The sequence below is a fragment of the Dreissena polymorpha genome, chromosome 3 (assembly GCF_020536995.1).
Source record: "Dreissena polymorpha isolate Duluth1 chromosome 3, UMN_Dpol_1.0, whole genome shotgun sequence".
Classification (NCBI taxonomy): Eukaryota; Metazoa; Mollusca; class Bivalvia; order Myida; family Dreissenidae; genus Dreissena; species Dreissena polymorpha.
This window is the reverse complement of record NC_068357.1, coordinates 25,937,981-25,954,855: the sequence shown is the minus strand read 5'-3', so window position 1 is coordinate 25,954,855 and position 16,875 is coordinate 25,937,981. Positions and strand designations below refer to the sequence as shown.

Below are 16,875 nucleotides of genomic sequence, written 5' to 3'. Positions count from 1 at the left end.
ACGTGTATAATGTCCAAATTGCCATCTATTTATGTTACAAGTTTCATGAAAAAATATTAAGAACTTTTTAAGTTATCGCAAGATCCAGAAAACCACCATTTTCAGCAGTATTTCTAGTCTATTTGTTGCCATAGCAACCAGAATTTTTGACGAGCATAATGTCCATATTGCCATCTATCCATGTTTTAAGTTTCATGAAAAAATATTAAGAACTTTTAAAATTATCGCAGGATCCAGAAAAGTGTGACAGACAGACTCACAGACAGACAGACAGACAGGCGGACACACAGAGCGCAAACCGTAAGTCTCCTCCGGTGAAACCGGTAGAGGACAATTAAAAAATATAAGGACTGGTGCACAGGAAAAGCACCGACATTTCCGCTTTCTATCGGTATATTAATTGTGTTCCTATTAGGTACTATACTTGCACATTACCATCTGATGATGCAAACAATCACAACTTTTGTCAAAACTTTGATATGTTAATTGTTGATAGAACGTTGATTTCCGTGTGACTGATAACATGCATACAATTAAGTAAATGGCTGTTAAATGCCGGAAACATTTACGTCGAGATTTCAACTTTATGTCATCATGGAGAGTAAATTTAAGTGGGAAACCTCTACAAAACTATGACCACAAACCATGTTATTTCACAGTAAGTCGATATAAACTAATCCGGCATGACCATTTTATTGGAGTGTACCATAAATTATACGCTTCCATAACAAATCAACATACTTTTTGGCGTCATGCTCTTGTGAAAATGACTTGCCATCATTGTTTTAGTCGACACGAGGAGTTATTTTTTACGCCATGACACCTTTTTCATATCATGCCGTCATAGAATGTTGACATCATCACAGCATCATATACATTTCTAAATATTATGTTGTCAGAATTTGTTTGAGTGATTGCTTATCTGCACCGTGAAGTACATGACGAAAACATTGACATAATTACGTGAACTTCGAATTTGATTTGCATAGTAATATATATGCTTAAAATTAATTAATAATACAATATTAATAATAATGAGTCTTATTATATGAAGACACGAAAATATAAAGGACTCGAAACACTTGTTATAGATGTCATGTGGATGGTTGCTTTTTTCCCAATCGCAGTCCTCGCCTTCCAAAAAAAAAAACAATTCAGTCAGAAGAATGCAAATGCGACCGGAAAATCAACTAGAATGCATAACGTATGTGGGCCAACATTTGCGTTAAAGAAGAATTCGCAGAAATTATTATACGAGGAACTGCAGGAAAATCGATTTGAGTAAAAAAAACGCTCACGATTGTGTGTGTTTATGTGTTGTTGTTTTTGTTACAAATACAAATCAAGTCCATAAATTCGCAGCGCAATCAGCATCAAGACAAGAAGAAATGTGTCCACCCGACACGGATGCCCCCAACTCCAACTTTGTCACTACATAAAAGCATTACCATATAAATGTTCCATACAATTGGATGAAACCCAGGATTAATGCCCGACTTTACACAGCTTAAGTAGTAAAGGAATGTATTCCTAAGACATTTTCATACAGTTTGATGAAAGTCAAATGAAAACTTCGATTTATACAGTGGACAGTGCTAAACTGTCACAAAATAAGTCCGTTTGAGGGTTGGAATACTTTGGTGAAGATCGGATGAAAACTACTTGAATTAGAAAGCGGACACCATGCTGAATGTTTAAAACGCACTAAGTGACCCCGTTATCTAGTTTTTGACCGAACTTGGCATAGACATCATCTAGATACAACTTCTGACCAAGTTTGGTGAAGATCGCATAAAAATACTTGAATAAGAGAGCGGCACCATGTTGAATGTGTAAAACGCACTAATTGACCTCGTGACCTAGATTTTGGCCTGGCATGGCCCATGTTCGAACTTTGCCGAGATATCAGCTACATTAAACTTCTGACCAAGTTTGGTGAAGATCGGATGAAAACTACTTGAATTAGAGAGCGGACACCATGCTGAATGTTTAAAAGGCACTAATTGACCCCGAGACCTAGTTTTTGACCCGGCATGACCCATGTTCAAACTTTGCCTAGACATCATCTACATGTACATACAACTTATGGTCAAGTTTGGTGAAGATCGGATGAAAACTACTTGAATTAGAGAGCGGACACCATGCTGAATGTTAACAAGAGGGCCATGATGGCCCTGAATCGCTCACCTGACTAACCAAATACAATCCCAACCCAGTTTTGATCAAGATAAACATTCTGACCAAATTTTATCAAGATTGGATGAAAACTGTCACCTCTATTGTCTATACAAGGTTTTTCTAATATTTGACCTATTGACCTAGTTTTTAACCCCAGGAGACCGAAATACAATCCCAACCCAGATTTCATAAAGACAAACATTCTGACCAAATTTCATAAAGATTGGATGAAAACTGTGACCTCTATTGCCTACACAAGGTTTTTCTATTATTTGACCTAGTGACCTAGTTTTTGACTCCAGATGATCCAAATACAATCCCAACCAAGATTTCATCAAGATAAACATTCTGATCAAATTTCATAAAGATTGGATGAAAACTGCGACCTCTATTGTCTATACAATGTTTTTCTATTATTTCACCTAGTGACCTAGTTTTTGACTTAGTGACCAAGTTTTTGGCCCCAGATGACCCAAATACATTCCCAACCCAGATTTCATCAATATAAACATTCTGACCAAATTTCATTAAGATTGGATGAAAACTGCGACCTCCATTGTCTACACAAGGTTTTTTCTATTATTTGACCTAGTTTTTGACCCCAGATGACAGAAATACATTCCCAAGCCAGATTTCATCAAGATAAACATTCTGACCAAATTTCATAAAGATTGGATGAAAACTGCGACCTCTATTGTCTACACAAGGTTTTTCTATTATTTGACCTAGTTTTTGACCCCAGATGACCCAAATACAATCCCTACCCAGATTTCATCAAGATAAACATTCCAACCAAATTTCATAAACATTGGATGAAAAATATGACCTCTACTGTCTACACAAATTTGTTGATGATTTTTCAATTATTTGACCTACTGACCTAGTTTTTGACTCCAGATGACCCAAATACAATCCAAACCCAGATTTCATCAAGATAAACATTGGATGAAAACTGCGACCTCTATTGTCTACACAAGGTTTTTCTATTATTTGACCTATTATGTGACCTAGTTTTTGACCCCAGATGATCCAAATACAATCCCAACCCAGATTTCATCAAGATAAACATTCTGACCAAATTTCATAAACGGATAAAAAACTGTGACCTCTACTGTCTACACAAACAAGTTGATGACGGACACGCGCACACACACACAACGGACGTCGGACATCACACGGTCACATAAGCTCTCCATGTCACTTCGTGACAGGTGAGCTAAAAACGCACTACGTGACCCGGTGAACCAGTTTTTGACCCGGCATGACCCATCTTTGAACTTGGCCTAGACATCATCTAGATACAACTTCTGACCAAGTTTGGTGAAGATCGGATGAAAACTACTTGAATTAGAGAGCTGACACGAAAAGTGTGACTGCCAGACAGACAGACCAAACGACCGATGGACAGTGCGAAAACTATATGCCTCCCGTTGGGGGCATAAAAATAGCAGTGACGTGAATTTTTACTGTAATTTAAATTCATTTTTAACAGAAGTTTCATCTATGGTTCAAATGATGGATATTGTGTACTACTACAGAGGTATTAAGATTTATGTTATGACTAATTGCCATTTATGTTTGATTTGCATATTATATTGTTATGTATTATATTTACATAAACAAATGATTTGTCGATTTTATAAATTTTAACACTATTATATGTGTCCGTGATTAGTTATTATTGTTAAACCATTGTTTTTATAAACCGCGCCATCGTGAATAGAGTAAAACTCCAGTATTATATGATCAACCATAAATAGGTCCCTGTTCGAATAAATATCAAAGCATTAAATTTACTTACTACTGGCAAGCTTTAAGATTGATATTATAAACAAAATATGTATGTTATTATGCAACAAGAGATGTGTTTGTCGGAAACACAATGCCCCCTATAGCGCTGCTTTGAAATAAAATTTAAATGTATCATTTGGCAGGTTTAGAAATTATCTCCCTTTTAAAGCTTATTACTTCCCTTAGATTGTATTTTTTTTATTTTTGACCTTTCACCACTAAGAATGTGCAGCGTCAAGAGATGCACATGCATGTTAAATATCAAGTTGCTATCTTCAATATTACAAAAGTTATGGCCAATGTTAAAGTTCCCGGACGGCAGACAGACAGTTCAACTGCTATATGCCACCCTACCGGGGGCATTAAAATAGGGTCAATTTTAATAAACGTGCACCTGTTAAAAAGGTTGATACTAAATATTTTCCTTTTAGGTTTCCATAAGCAATTACCATTTGTTTTTTAACTTCTTACAGCGTTCCTTTTCGTCCTAAAGTCTGCTTGCAAATAAAGCATGTTTTTATAATGACGCTACACATTTCCATGAACCATGTAGGTTCTGAATAGACTTATTATCATTTACATGCTGTTTTTATGCTAACAGATAAGCCTTGACAGAAGAAATAGCCTCTTGATGCATACATTTTTCTGACTGTTTCACAGATTACACTATTAGTGGAGTTTTTATTCTGTTGGCATTTCGTTAACGACATACATGTATGTATGCTGGCCGCTAAGCCCAGACAAACTTGATGCTTAATTTTAAACAACATATCTAGCTCCATTGCACCGAAACGCTTGTTATTTAAATACCCTTTTTCTGGAGATCTAAGAACACTCCCACAGTGGCATCAAAACCCGGTAGCTATGTGAAAACCAAATCCACAACACCATGGCAACTAGATGCTTTCATGTAAGCAACTGCTAACTTAGTAAGGTTGTATCTGCATTGCAGACAATGATGAAAGAATTGTTAAAAAATGGCTGTTGATTTATATAAGTGGCGACAAAAATTAATCAAAGCGCTGAAGGCATTGCAGTTGTTCGCCATTGTCATCCTTGATTAGCTTGTGTAGATTGCACAGGCTAATCAGTGTGCACAGGCTTATCTTATTTGACGTGCATTAAGCCCCGTTTTCCCTGAAAGCAGCCAATATGTACAGATTTCAATGATAAACACTAGACTGGCCAATGTCGACTTACAAGCTTGTATATAAACTCACTGCTAGAGGGTATATACACTCACTGCTAGAGCAGACTCATTTGTCGTCTGCTGCAGACAGGCAGCGGTAATCGTCTCTTGCAGAGTGAGTTGTGGTTCTTACCGTACTTAAGGCTTCTAAGCATATACTGATTTGAAAAATATGCTCTGTAAATTTAGCTGGCCGCTAACGCGACCAACTAAAAATGAGTCAATGGGAGGCAAAAGAGAATCTGTAATATACCCTCAATCTGGAAAAGCTGTATTATATACATATGACATTAATCACTTACAGAACTTATTCAAGCTGTATTCTAAGTTTAATTAATCTTTTAACAAAAAACACATGAAATAAAATAAGCTCATTTTTCTTTCCAAAGGCTTGGATTTATTTTAAACAAGTTCTGTACAGTTCATTTAGGTGTTGGAGTTGGGTCCCTTCCTGCGACCAAAGCCTTGTACAACATTCACATAGCGCCTGTTGTACTGCATGCGTCTCTTGGCACGGCCCGTCTTCTTTTTCTTCTTTTCCTGCTTCTCAACCTGGAAAATGTCATTGGAAACTGGATGAAATGCCATTGGAAACTGGATGAAATGTCATTGGCAACTGGATGAAGTGTCATTGGAAACTGGATAAAATGTCATTGGAAACCTGCTAAAATGTCATTGGAAACTGGATGAAATGTCATTGGAAACTGGATGAAATGCCATTGGAAACTTAATAAAATTTCATTGGAAACTAGATCAAGTGAAATTGGAAACCTGCTAAAATGTCATTGGAAACTGGATATAATTGGAAACATGATAAAATGGCAACGGAATCTTTATGATATATAATTGGAAACTTCATAAAAATACCATTTAAAACAGGATTAAATATCTTTTGACTCCGGGTAAAATGTCATTGGAAACTGGACAAGAGCACCGCATAAGGGGTGCCACGCTCTGCTACGGGTGCAGTTTTGAATAAATGAAAGCTTGTCAGATTATTTTTTTTAAAGGTCACAGTGACCTTGAACTTTGACCTAGTGACCCAAAAAATGGGTGTGGCGTGTAGAACTCGTCAAGGTGCATCTACATATGAAGTTTCAAAGTTGTAGGTGGAAGCAATTTGATTGTAGAGCCAATGTTCAAAACCTTAAAAAAAATGTTAAGGTTTTAGCACGACGCAGACGACAAGCTGGCTGACAATACCTCGGGTTTTCTCTGAAAACGCCGAGCTAATAAAATTATCTAACGTACTAGGTGAAATTCAACAGTAAAAACATTTCCACATAGAAACTATACAGGGTATGCCAACAATTCTTTACTGAAACTGAAAGATACTTAAATGAATGCTTGAATGTTTTCTTCAATCAAATTCTTTAAGTTGGTACTTTTTTTAATGCACATGCTGTAGCAAGTCATACAGTATGAGAATGAGATACCTACTCATACTTCTAGGACCTGTTTATTAAGACAGCAATGTAGAACAAGAGCACCGCATAACGGGTGCCAACGCTCGGCTGCGGGTGCAGTTTTGAATAAATGAAAGCTTGTCAGAATTAATTTTTTTAGAGGTCACAGTGAACTTGACCTTTGACCTAGTGACCCCGAAATTGGTGTGGCGTGTAGAACTTATCAAGGTGCATCTAGATATGAAGTTTCAAAGTTGTAGGTGGAAGCACTTTGATTTCAGAGGCAATGTTAAGGTTTAAGCACGGCGGAAGACACGACACGGACAAGACGAGCTGGCTATGACAATACCACGGGTTTTCTCCAAAAACAGCCAAGCTAAAAATGAGATGGGATAATATTGTATTAAAGCGGGTATATACGATTTTTTATATGTTTTTAATTGTAATATATTGATAAAATATGTTACAATAACATAAAATGGGCAAGAAAAATTATACATTAAAGCCGAATTTCATAAAATGCAGCAAAGACAAATTAGCGCCCCGAGCCGATTGTGACGTAAATATTTTCCTACAATAACCGAAGCATTCGTCTTTGTATTAGGATCGGAGTTAGTGTTCGGGTGTCGTATGAATAGATATCGTTGCAGGAATTCAAATAAACCGTTACACTAAGTTTAGATTCACATCGTACATGTATGGTATACATGCTGGCGAATTCGGCTGTACAGCCGTTTTCAATTTCATAATTAAATATCTGGCTTATTTCGCATTTTTCGACACATGTTCTTCTTAACTTTTATTTTAAATTATATTGTAATATATATATAATAAGTTTTTTACACATTTTATATAAATTCATAAATATTTGACAAAATCGTATATACCCGCTTTAAACACTTTTAGCCAGTTTGACTGTATTATGTTAGTTTTTTAATCTCACCCTGCTACTTAGTTAAGGTGTGTTGAGAAAGGTCTAACTAATACTTCAATTAACATGTAAGCCTCATCGGAATTCTATATCCTTTCAATAAATTTTAGAAAATAAATTATATGGGGTTCAATCGCTACAACAAGGACCTTGTAATAAACATGAATAATCCTTGCACCACTTTGTCTCATTATACAAGGGCAAGTAACTCGGAGGAATGTGTGAATAACTGAGGATGAAGTGTCTTGCACATCTACACTTGTTTCTTTTAATTTCAATTTTAAATGTGAAACGTGAAAGTAGCTTGTCAAACAAACCAATAAACAGAAACTGAACAACTTGCTTAGCAACAAAGAGGCTCCGTCCCTAAGGCTTATTTACCACTCACTGCGGGGTTAAAATAACACTTTTATGTAATAATTTTGTATATAACATCAACAGTTTCATAAGATGACAGGATTGAGCTCAGGTTTTTTTTTTGGCCCGATTTTATAGCCGAAATTCGGCTATGTTCCCAATCCCAAAAAGTATACTTTTTCCCCAAAATGTGGCAAAAAATTCCCAATTTCCCAAATGTTTTTTTTTTTTGAAAGAAGTGTCTTATGCGTATTTTATCTCAATTTTAATTCAATTACATCTCACAAAGTATTTTATGATTTTGTTCTTTTAATTTTAATGATTATAAAGTGTTATATCAAATTTAGTATTTCCCTAATTAGTGGACTTTTCGTGTGGAAAAAAAAGGCTAATTAATTAATTTTCCAAATTTCATGAAAATGTCGATAAAATTACAAATTCCAAAGCCATGGGCTATCTTCCCAAAAAGTGGGAAAAAAACCCTGGAGCTTAATATACAGAACCAAAATATTATGGTGCTAACCTTTGCTCTTATTACAGAAAACAAGAACACACTTAAATTGCATAACATCATGCTTAAAATTTCATAATTTGCTGGTGATAAAATCACTGATAAGTTGATTGAGGCTATAAACTAGAGCTTTGTCACATACTTGACGTATACCCCCACGTGCCGCATTGACACGGACTATTTTGCATGCTGTTTTCACAAAACAAGAGAAGCTAAGTTATGGCGATTTTTAAGAATTATTATGCCATTATCATTTATGGCTATTTTTGACCTTTGAACTCAAAGTGTGACCTATACCTTGGAGATATCGACAAAATTCTTTCGTGCGACACACCGTCCAATAATGGTGATTAAATGATTTTTAATCTCACAATGAACGACATAGTTATGGCCCAGAAAAGCTCATTTTTGGCCTTTTTTGACCTTTGTACTCAAAGTGTGACCTTGACCTTGGAGATATGACCGTTATTCTTTCACGCGCCACGCCATCCAATGATGGTAAACAAATAATTTAACAAGAGCTTTCACCATAGGATGACTTATGCCCCCTATAAACGCTTGATAGAAGTTATGAGCTTTTTTCAAACCTAAATGCAGATTTCAAAACCTGAACGCGGACCCTTAGTTCAAGGTCAAGGTCAAAGGGGTCAATTTTGTGTGCGTATGGAAAGGTCTTGTCCATATACACGTGCATACCAAATATGAAGGTTAAATCTGAAGGGACATAGAAGTTATGAGCATTTTTCAAAACCTAAACGCAGATTTCGAAACCTAAACCCGGACCCTAACTTCAAGGTCACGGGGGTAAAAAAATGTGTGCGTATGGAAAGGCCTTGTCTATATACACATGCATACCAAATATGAAGGTTAAATCTCAAGGGACATAGAAGTTACGAGCATTTTTCGAAACCTAAACGCAAATTTCGAAACCTAAACGCGGACCCTAAGTTCAAGGTCAAGGTCACAGGGGTAAAAATGTTTGTGCGTATAGAAAGGCCTTGTCCATATACACATGCATACCAAATATGAAGGTTATATCTAAAGGGACATAGAAGTTATGAGCATTTTTCAAAACCTAAACGCAGATTTCAAGTTCAAGGTCACAGGGGTCAAAATTTGTGTGAGTAAGGAAAGGCGTTGACCATATACACATGCATACCAAATATGAAGGTTATATCTTAAGGGACATAGAAGTTTTGAGCATTTTTCAAAACCTAAATGCAAATTTCGAAACCTAAACGCGGACCCTAACTTCAAGGTCAAGGTCACAGGGGTGAAAATTTGTGTGTGTATGGAAAGACCTTATCCATATACACATGCATACCAAATATGAAGGTTATATCTCAAGGGAAATAGAAGTTATGAGCATTTTTCGAAACCTTAACGCAAGGTATGCAGAAAGACGGACAGTCCGATCACTATATGCCCCCTTTTCTTCGAAAGGGGGCATAAAAATCTCACAATGAACGACATAGTTATTGCCCGGACAAGCTCATGTATGGCCATTTTTTACCTTTGAACTCAAAGTGTGACCTTGACCTTGGAGATATCGACGCAATTCTTTCGCGCGACACAACACCCAATTATGGTGAACAAATGTGCCAAAATAATTTTAAAATCTCACAATAAATGACAAAGTTATGGCCCGGACAAGCTAATTTATGGCCATTTTTGACCTTTGAACTCAAAGTGTGACCTTGACCTTTGAGATATCGACGTAATTCTTTCGCGCGGCACACCATCCAATGATGGTGAACAAATGTACTAAATGATTTTAAAATATCACAATGAACAACATAGTTATGGCCCGGACAAGCTTTCGGGACAGACCGACAAAGTGACTCCTATATAGCCCCAATTACCATTGGTAATGGGGGTATAATTATTATTATCATGGTTCTTTCAAACATGTTAATCCCTTGTCCATTTTGAAAAAAAATTACCTTAGGAGTCTGTCCTTTCACTTTACCAGCACGAGCCAGGGATCCGTGGACCTTACCTGGAATAATGATAATGGGTTAAAGATTATAGCTCTGGGCTTAATGCATGTGCTTAAAGTTTCGCCACAGACTAGCACGTGCAGTCTCCACAGTCTAACCAGGATGATACTTTCCCCTATATGGAATTTTTCATTTAAAGGAAGTCTCTCGGAAATCCAGTCAAGGCAGTGTCGTAGCTGATTAACATGTGCAGACTGCACGGGTATATAAGGGACACCACTTGACATAAAAACATTAAGCCCTGTTTAAACTTTTCCCAGAGGGTACCTCATATCCTTTTTGAATACTTGCAATTGGGACAAGACAGTTACCAACATGAGCAAGCAATACCAATATCCGATTTACATTGTTAAGCAAAATGTGGCAACAAAATAAGCTACAATTAGGGTATGCATGTACATAATTTGAAATGGCAGCAAAGGCTAATCTTCCATTTCTCCTCCCTAACCTCCTGTTATAGTATGTCCAATAAATTGGATACATTTTTTAATGGTCAATCTTCAAGAACATACAGACACAATATGTTTTCTTTGTTGCTTCTGATGAATTTGTAGAGTAATATACAGTGTTTCTTGATAAAAAGATTAACCTTTTCATATTAGACAACATAACTTTTGAAATATATGCCGAATGGATGACTGAATTAATGTAATGTAATGATTAATGTATTCCACATCAGAACTAAGTTACGAAGTGCAAAGTTAATATCAACGATTTTTTACAAAAGAAGTTGACTTGCCATTTTTAAGCATGCCAAAGTTTATTATGGTAAATTTGGCACAAATTTATAGGTGACCACTGACAAACTTATACAAGAGGGCCATGATGGCCCTGTATCGCTCCACTGTTTTTTATGCGAAAAAAGCGTGCAATGCACATGGGTTGAAATGTACTCAAGCATGTGACTTTCTCTTTCTATCCCTCGTCCCACTGGGCGCTTAAAGTTGGAAGGGTGAGCATTTTTATATATAAATTTGGCCCAGGGGCATAATTTGAACAAACTTGGTAGAGAACTATAAGATGTCACTACATACCAAATTTGGTAGCCCTAGGCCCAATGGTTATGGACAGGAAGATTATATAAGCATATGTTCAGTTTTGTGACCCCCGCGGCAGGGTCAAATTTTAGCCAAGGGGAATAATTTGAACAAATTTGTTAGAGGACTATTAGATGTCACTACAAACAAAATTTAGTAGCCCAAGGCTCTATAATTATGAACAAGATTTTTAAAGTTTGCACAAAATTGGCCTTATTTAAGCATATGTTCATTTTTGTGACCCCCGGGGCAGGGTTAAATTTGACCCCAGGGGCATAATTTGAAAAAACTTGGTAGAGAACTTTAAGCACAAAATAGGCCTTATTTAAGCGTATGTTCATTTTTGTGACCCACGGGGCAGAATCCAATTTGACCCCAGGGGCATAATTTGAACAAACTAAGTAGAGAACTATTAGATGTCACTATATACCACATTTGGTAGCCCTAGGCCCTACGGTTATGGACAAGAACTTTTTTAAAGTTTGCACAAAATAGGCTTTATATAAGCATATGTTCAATTAATTGACCCCCGGCAGGGTTTTTTTTTCCACTTTTTGGGAAGATAGCCCATGGCTTTGGAATTGGGAATTTTATCGGCATTTTCATGAAATTGGGAAAATAAATTCATTAGCCTTTTTTTCCACACGAAAAGTCCACTGATAAGGGAAATACTAAATTTGATTTAACTCTTTATAATAATTCAAATTAAAAGAAAAAAACCATATAATACTTTGTTAGATGTAATTGAATTAAAATTGAGATAAAATACACATAAGACTTCTTCCTAAAAAAAAAAAAAAAATTATTTTTTGTTTTTTTGGCAATTGGGAATTTTTTGCCGCATTTTGGGAAACAAGTATACTTTTTGGGATTGGGAACATAGCCGAATTTCGGCTATAAAAATCGGGCCAAAAAAAACCCTGCCCGGGGCGGGGTCAAATTTGACACCAGGGGCATCATTTGAACAAATTTGAAAGAGGTTCACCCCAGGAACATTTGTGAGAAGTTTTATCAGAATTGGACTTGTAGTTTAGGAGAACAAGATGTTTAAAGAAAAAGTTAACACACTGACGCACGCACGACGGACACAGGACCATGACATAAGCCCCGCTGGCCTCTGGCCAGTGGAGCTAACAAAAGCACCGCCTTGCGGGTGTAGACCGCTCATCTATTTTTCTTTTTAAAGGTGAAGTGACCTATCTCAATTTCAATCACAAAGGAGGGAGGGGTGGAGTGGAGAGGGGTGTATAGTGTGGGGGTGTGGTCATTTATTACAATATCTTCCAAAAATGCAAAAAAAATGCAAAAAATATTTTTTTTTTGGGGGGGGGGGGGGGATTCTTGGGTGGGATGGTTGGACGGTATTTCAAAAATAAAATAATTAAAATAAATATTTGTGTTTTTTTAACCATGTTTAAGAAAAAAGAATGTTTTTTTGAGGGGGGGGGGGGGGGGGGGGGGGGTATATAGTGTAAGGGTGTGGTGGTAATTGATTAGATGATCTTTAAAAAAAAAAAATTGGGGGGGGGGCATGATAGCATGAAAGTATTTGAAGTTTGAAAGCAATAGCCTTGATTCTTTAGAAGTAAAGTGGATCTAAACACAAAATTTAACCATATATTCAAAGTTACTAAGTCAAAAAAAGGGCCATAATTCCGTAAAAATGACAAACAGAGTTATGCAACTTGTCCTTTACTGTCCCCTTATGATAGTTTGCGAGTGTTCCAAGTATGAAAGCAATATCTATGATACTTTAGGAATAAAGTGGACCAAAACACAAAACTTAACCAAATTTTCAATTTTCTAAGTATAAAGGGCCCATAATTCCGTCAAAATGCCAGTCAGAGTTACATTACTTTGCCTGCCCAGTCCCCTTATGATAGTAAGTGTTGCAAGTATGAAAGCAATAGCTTTGATACTTTAGGAATAAAGTGGACCTAAACACAAAACTTAACCAAATTTTCAATTTTCTAAGTATAAAAAGGGCACATAATTCTGTCAAAATGCCAGTCAGAGTTACATAACTTTGCCTGCACAGTCCCCTTATGATAGTTAGTAAGTGTTGCCAGTATGAAAGCAATAGCTTTGATACTTGAGGAATAAAATGGACCTAAACACAAAACTTAACCAAATCTTCAATTTCTAAGTATAAAAAGGGCACATAATTCTGTCAAAATGCACGCCAGAGCTATCTAACTTTGCCTGCCCAGTCCCCTCATGATAGTAAGTAAGTGTACCAAGTTTGAATGCAATAGCTTTGATGCTTTATGAGAAAAGTGGACCTAAACACAAAATTTCACCAAATTTTCAATATTCTAAGTATAGAAGGGCACATAATTCTGTCAAAATGCATGCCAGAGTTATCTAACTTTGCCTTCCCAGTCCCCTCATGATAGTAAGTAAGTGTACCAAGTTTGAATGCAATAGCTTTGATACTTTATAAAAAAGTGAACCTAAACACAAAACTTAACCGAACGCTGACGCCAAGGTGATGACAATAGCTCATTTTTTTTCTTCAAAAATAGATGAGCTAATAACATCCACACGACAATTTCAACCAGCTTAATAAATGAGTGAACAATTAAGTTCTCATAACTACCTCCAAGCATCCTGATATTGACCTCCAGTGTAGACATGTCCTCAAGGCTGGACAAGAGACCACTGACCAAGGGCTTGCCTCCATAGAGGATTACCTGGTCTTCAACACTGAAGCCTTCTTTCTCAGCAATCAAAGCCTGGGAAATAATACAATTTTCATGTCTGTATTGTTTTTGTACAGTATCAATGTTATTGGAAAATTTAGTTTGATACTTCTGTTAAATTTGACAATTAAATAAATCAAAATAATAAATTATATGTTGTCCTTACTTGAAAGTTCTTCTACTTCTATCAAGGGTTAACTTGACCATAGAGCTCTGGTAAAAGACTCTGTCTATTGACTTGTTCTGTGAGACAAGCTGTCTCCATATAGCTAACATTTATGCAGTTATTTTTAAATTGATTGTACAGTCTCAATTTTAACAACCTTTTCAATGAGGATATTTGATTTTTCATCCATAAATGTGAGATTTAAACTTTGAGCTGTTTGGACACAAATTTGCTTGACATGCCGTTGGCGTAGGAAGGGTGGGGGTTAAATGTAAGTATATTATTAACTTTTATGCACACTTGAATGATTTAGTTGCTTTGAGTTGTTTTGTTTGTTAACTTTTACTTGATGTTAATTTAATAAATGATCATAATTTACAATTAGTTTTTAATATTTTCAAATGGTAAAATAACACCACTTATTTCAAGACATATATCATATTACTGAAAAACACATGAAAATCCCAGTATGTTTCAGATTTTACATTAAATATCAGTAAAGATAGATGAGACTTGGAGTCTTTGTGTCAATCAGGAACAATCCCTTGCTAATTGAGAAAGTGACTGACATGTAATTAATGAATATAAAGTAAATAGGATTGTTGCAGAATAAAATTATTTGGAACCCATAACTATAAACTGTAGCCCAATTTACATTCATTACTATCTATCAATTGATAGGCATCAATGAAATAAATTTATTGTGTTAAAATGTTTTGCGACTGAATTCGTGTTCGGGAACTGTTGTCTGATTACATACCTTGACATCTTCAACAGTCTCAGTCCCAGTCACCTGGACTACATGAGTCTCTGTGCCACGAATGAACAACTGCATTTTGCAACCTAAAATCACAGGAACATGTAAGTAGCAACATTAACAACATGCATTGCTTTTAATATGCATAACAAAATTGGTTTTATACGACAAACAATTCTTACAGAACTTAACAGTGGATATGTATCAGTTTTTACGACATGTCGTTTATGCTATCGTCACTTCATACATTGTTTTCATTTAATGTAAAATTGCATGAGGAATGGTACCTGCTGTCGAAATACACGGTCAAATCTATAGAAATTTCTTTTCTTACAGCTTTTCTACTTTAACTTATTTAAGTCTTACACAACGCAACTTTGTATACTACTAGACAGGGGTTTTGTGTATGTAATAGGCTTGTGTAACTTAATTTATTGGGAGAAACTTACACGTGCTTGTGCAATTTTGCGAACAGTGGAAAAGGAAGCTAGTAACGCGCATGCGCGACACCTTTAACAAGACTCAACGGAGACACTAAATCTCCATAAGAAATTCTTGTCAAGGTTTTTAAACTGACAAAATCTCACAAAATCCTAAATTTGTAATACAATGTTGACATGTAATTTAAACTTTCATTGTTTTATTATTAACGCCAAATATCGAAAGCATGTTTCACAAAACTTATGCTTAAATCAAATAGTTTCTTTACGAATCTTACCCAACTTTAAAGGGATCTTTTCACGCTTTGGTAAATTGACAAAATTGAAAAAAGTTGTTTCAGATTCGCAAATTTTCGTTTTAGTTATGATATTTGTGAGGAAACAGTAATACTGAACATTTACCATGGTCTAATAGAGCCATTATATGCATCTTTTGACGATTTTAAAACCTAAAAATTATAAAGCGTTGCAACGCGAAACGATTGAATAATTTGGAGAGTTCTGTTTTTGTCGTTAAATTTTGTGAAACTACGAAGATTGCTTATATAAGGTATAAAATACGTACAGCGTGTGTACTCGGCGGAATAGCTCAGTAGGCTAAAGCGTTTTTACTTCAGGACTCTGGCAGGACTCCAGGGGTCACTGGTTCGAAACCTGGTCCGGGCAATGTTCTTTTCCTTTTTTTAAGTTTATTCTTGATTTTTTACTGGAGCTTTTACAATCCAATGTTTACATTTATCGATATAAAGCATTTAATGAATAAGTTAAAAAATGCCAAAAATCTGTGAAAAGGCCCCTTTAATATCATTCAAGTGAAAATCAATGAGATGCAAGAAAAAGGACCCATACACATTTTAACAAGAAATTAATATAAATGAGTACTTTTTAAAAATATTGTCATGAAATTTTACTTTTTATAAAAATACAGGAATGGGATTTGTCACTTGTGTAGTTTTGTTTATTGTCAACAGTTTGTGCCTTAGTTAACATATTTTAACTTCGCAAAAAGACGTATATTAATTAGTGGTCTGGAACCTCTTACACGAATTAAGTGTTAATAATAAATACTATAATTAAAAAAAAAAATGCTGTAAAAAGTACTTCATAGACAACCCTCCAAATCACTCCTAAAGGTCACGAAGGCAAGAAGTATGTTCATGAAAAGCATGACACTTGTAAGAATCGAAATATCAGTCACTGTTTATAAAAAGTTTTATTATAGGGAAACTATTCATTTACAATTTAAATGGCTTCACTTATAGAACAATATCTTTATTCATATAAAAAAGTCCAATAAACATCAATTATGTCAATGTTAATATAAATTTGAATGTCTAATTTAATTGTGCATTTTTTATTTAACGTGTTTCACATTTCCTGGGACTTTAACATGTTTCAGTTTTGCTTATT

At 35.6% G+C, this 16,875-nt stretch overlaps 1 protein-coding gene across 1 annotated transcript; it reads right to left on the bottom strand.

The window, feature by feature from the left end:
- Nucleotides 1–5,529: 5,529 nt before the first annotated feature.
- LOC127873353 (FAU ubiquitin-like and ribosomal protein S30) lies at nt 5,530–15,561 on the bottom strand. Its single transcript, XM_052417205.1, has 5 exons — nt 15,475–15,561; nt 15,029–15,111; nt 14,000–14,135; nt 10,307–10,362; nt 5,530–5,710 (listed from the first exon to the last, which is right to left on the bottom strand). Exons 1-5 carry the CDS (start codon nt 15,524–15,526, stop codon nt 5,585–5,587), a joined length of 453 nt encoding a protein of 150 aa, XP_052273165.1. The 5' UTR covers nt 15,527–15,561; the 3' UTR covers nt 5,530–5,584.
- Between the last annotated feature and the right edge of the window lie 1,314 nt (nt 15,562–16,875).

Excerpts from the sequence above, each read along its gene's own strand:
- LOC127873353 (XM_052417205.1), bottom strand. The coding sequence starts at position 15,526 with ATGCGCGTTACTAGCTTCCTTTTCCACTGTTCGCAAAATTGCACAAGC. Across the intron at positions 14,136-15,028 it reads AGACTGTTGAAGATGTCAAG|GCTTTGATTGCTGAGAAAGA; the intron begins GTATGTAATCAG and ends ATTATTTCCCAG. Across the intron at positions 5,711-10,306 it reads TGAAAGGACAGACTCCTAAG|GTTGAGAAGCAGGAAAAGAA; the intron begins GTAATTTTTTTT and ends GACATTTTCCAG.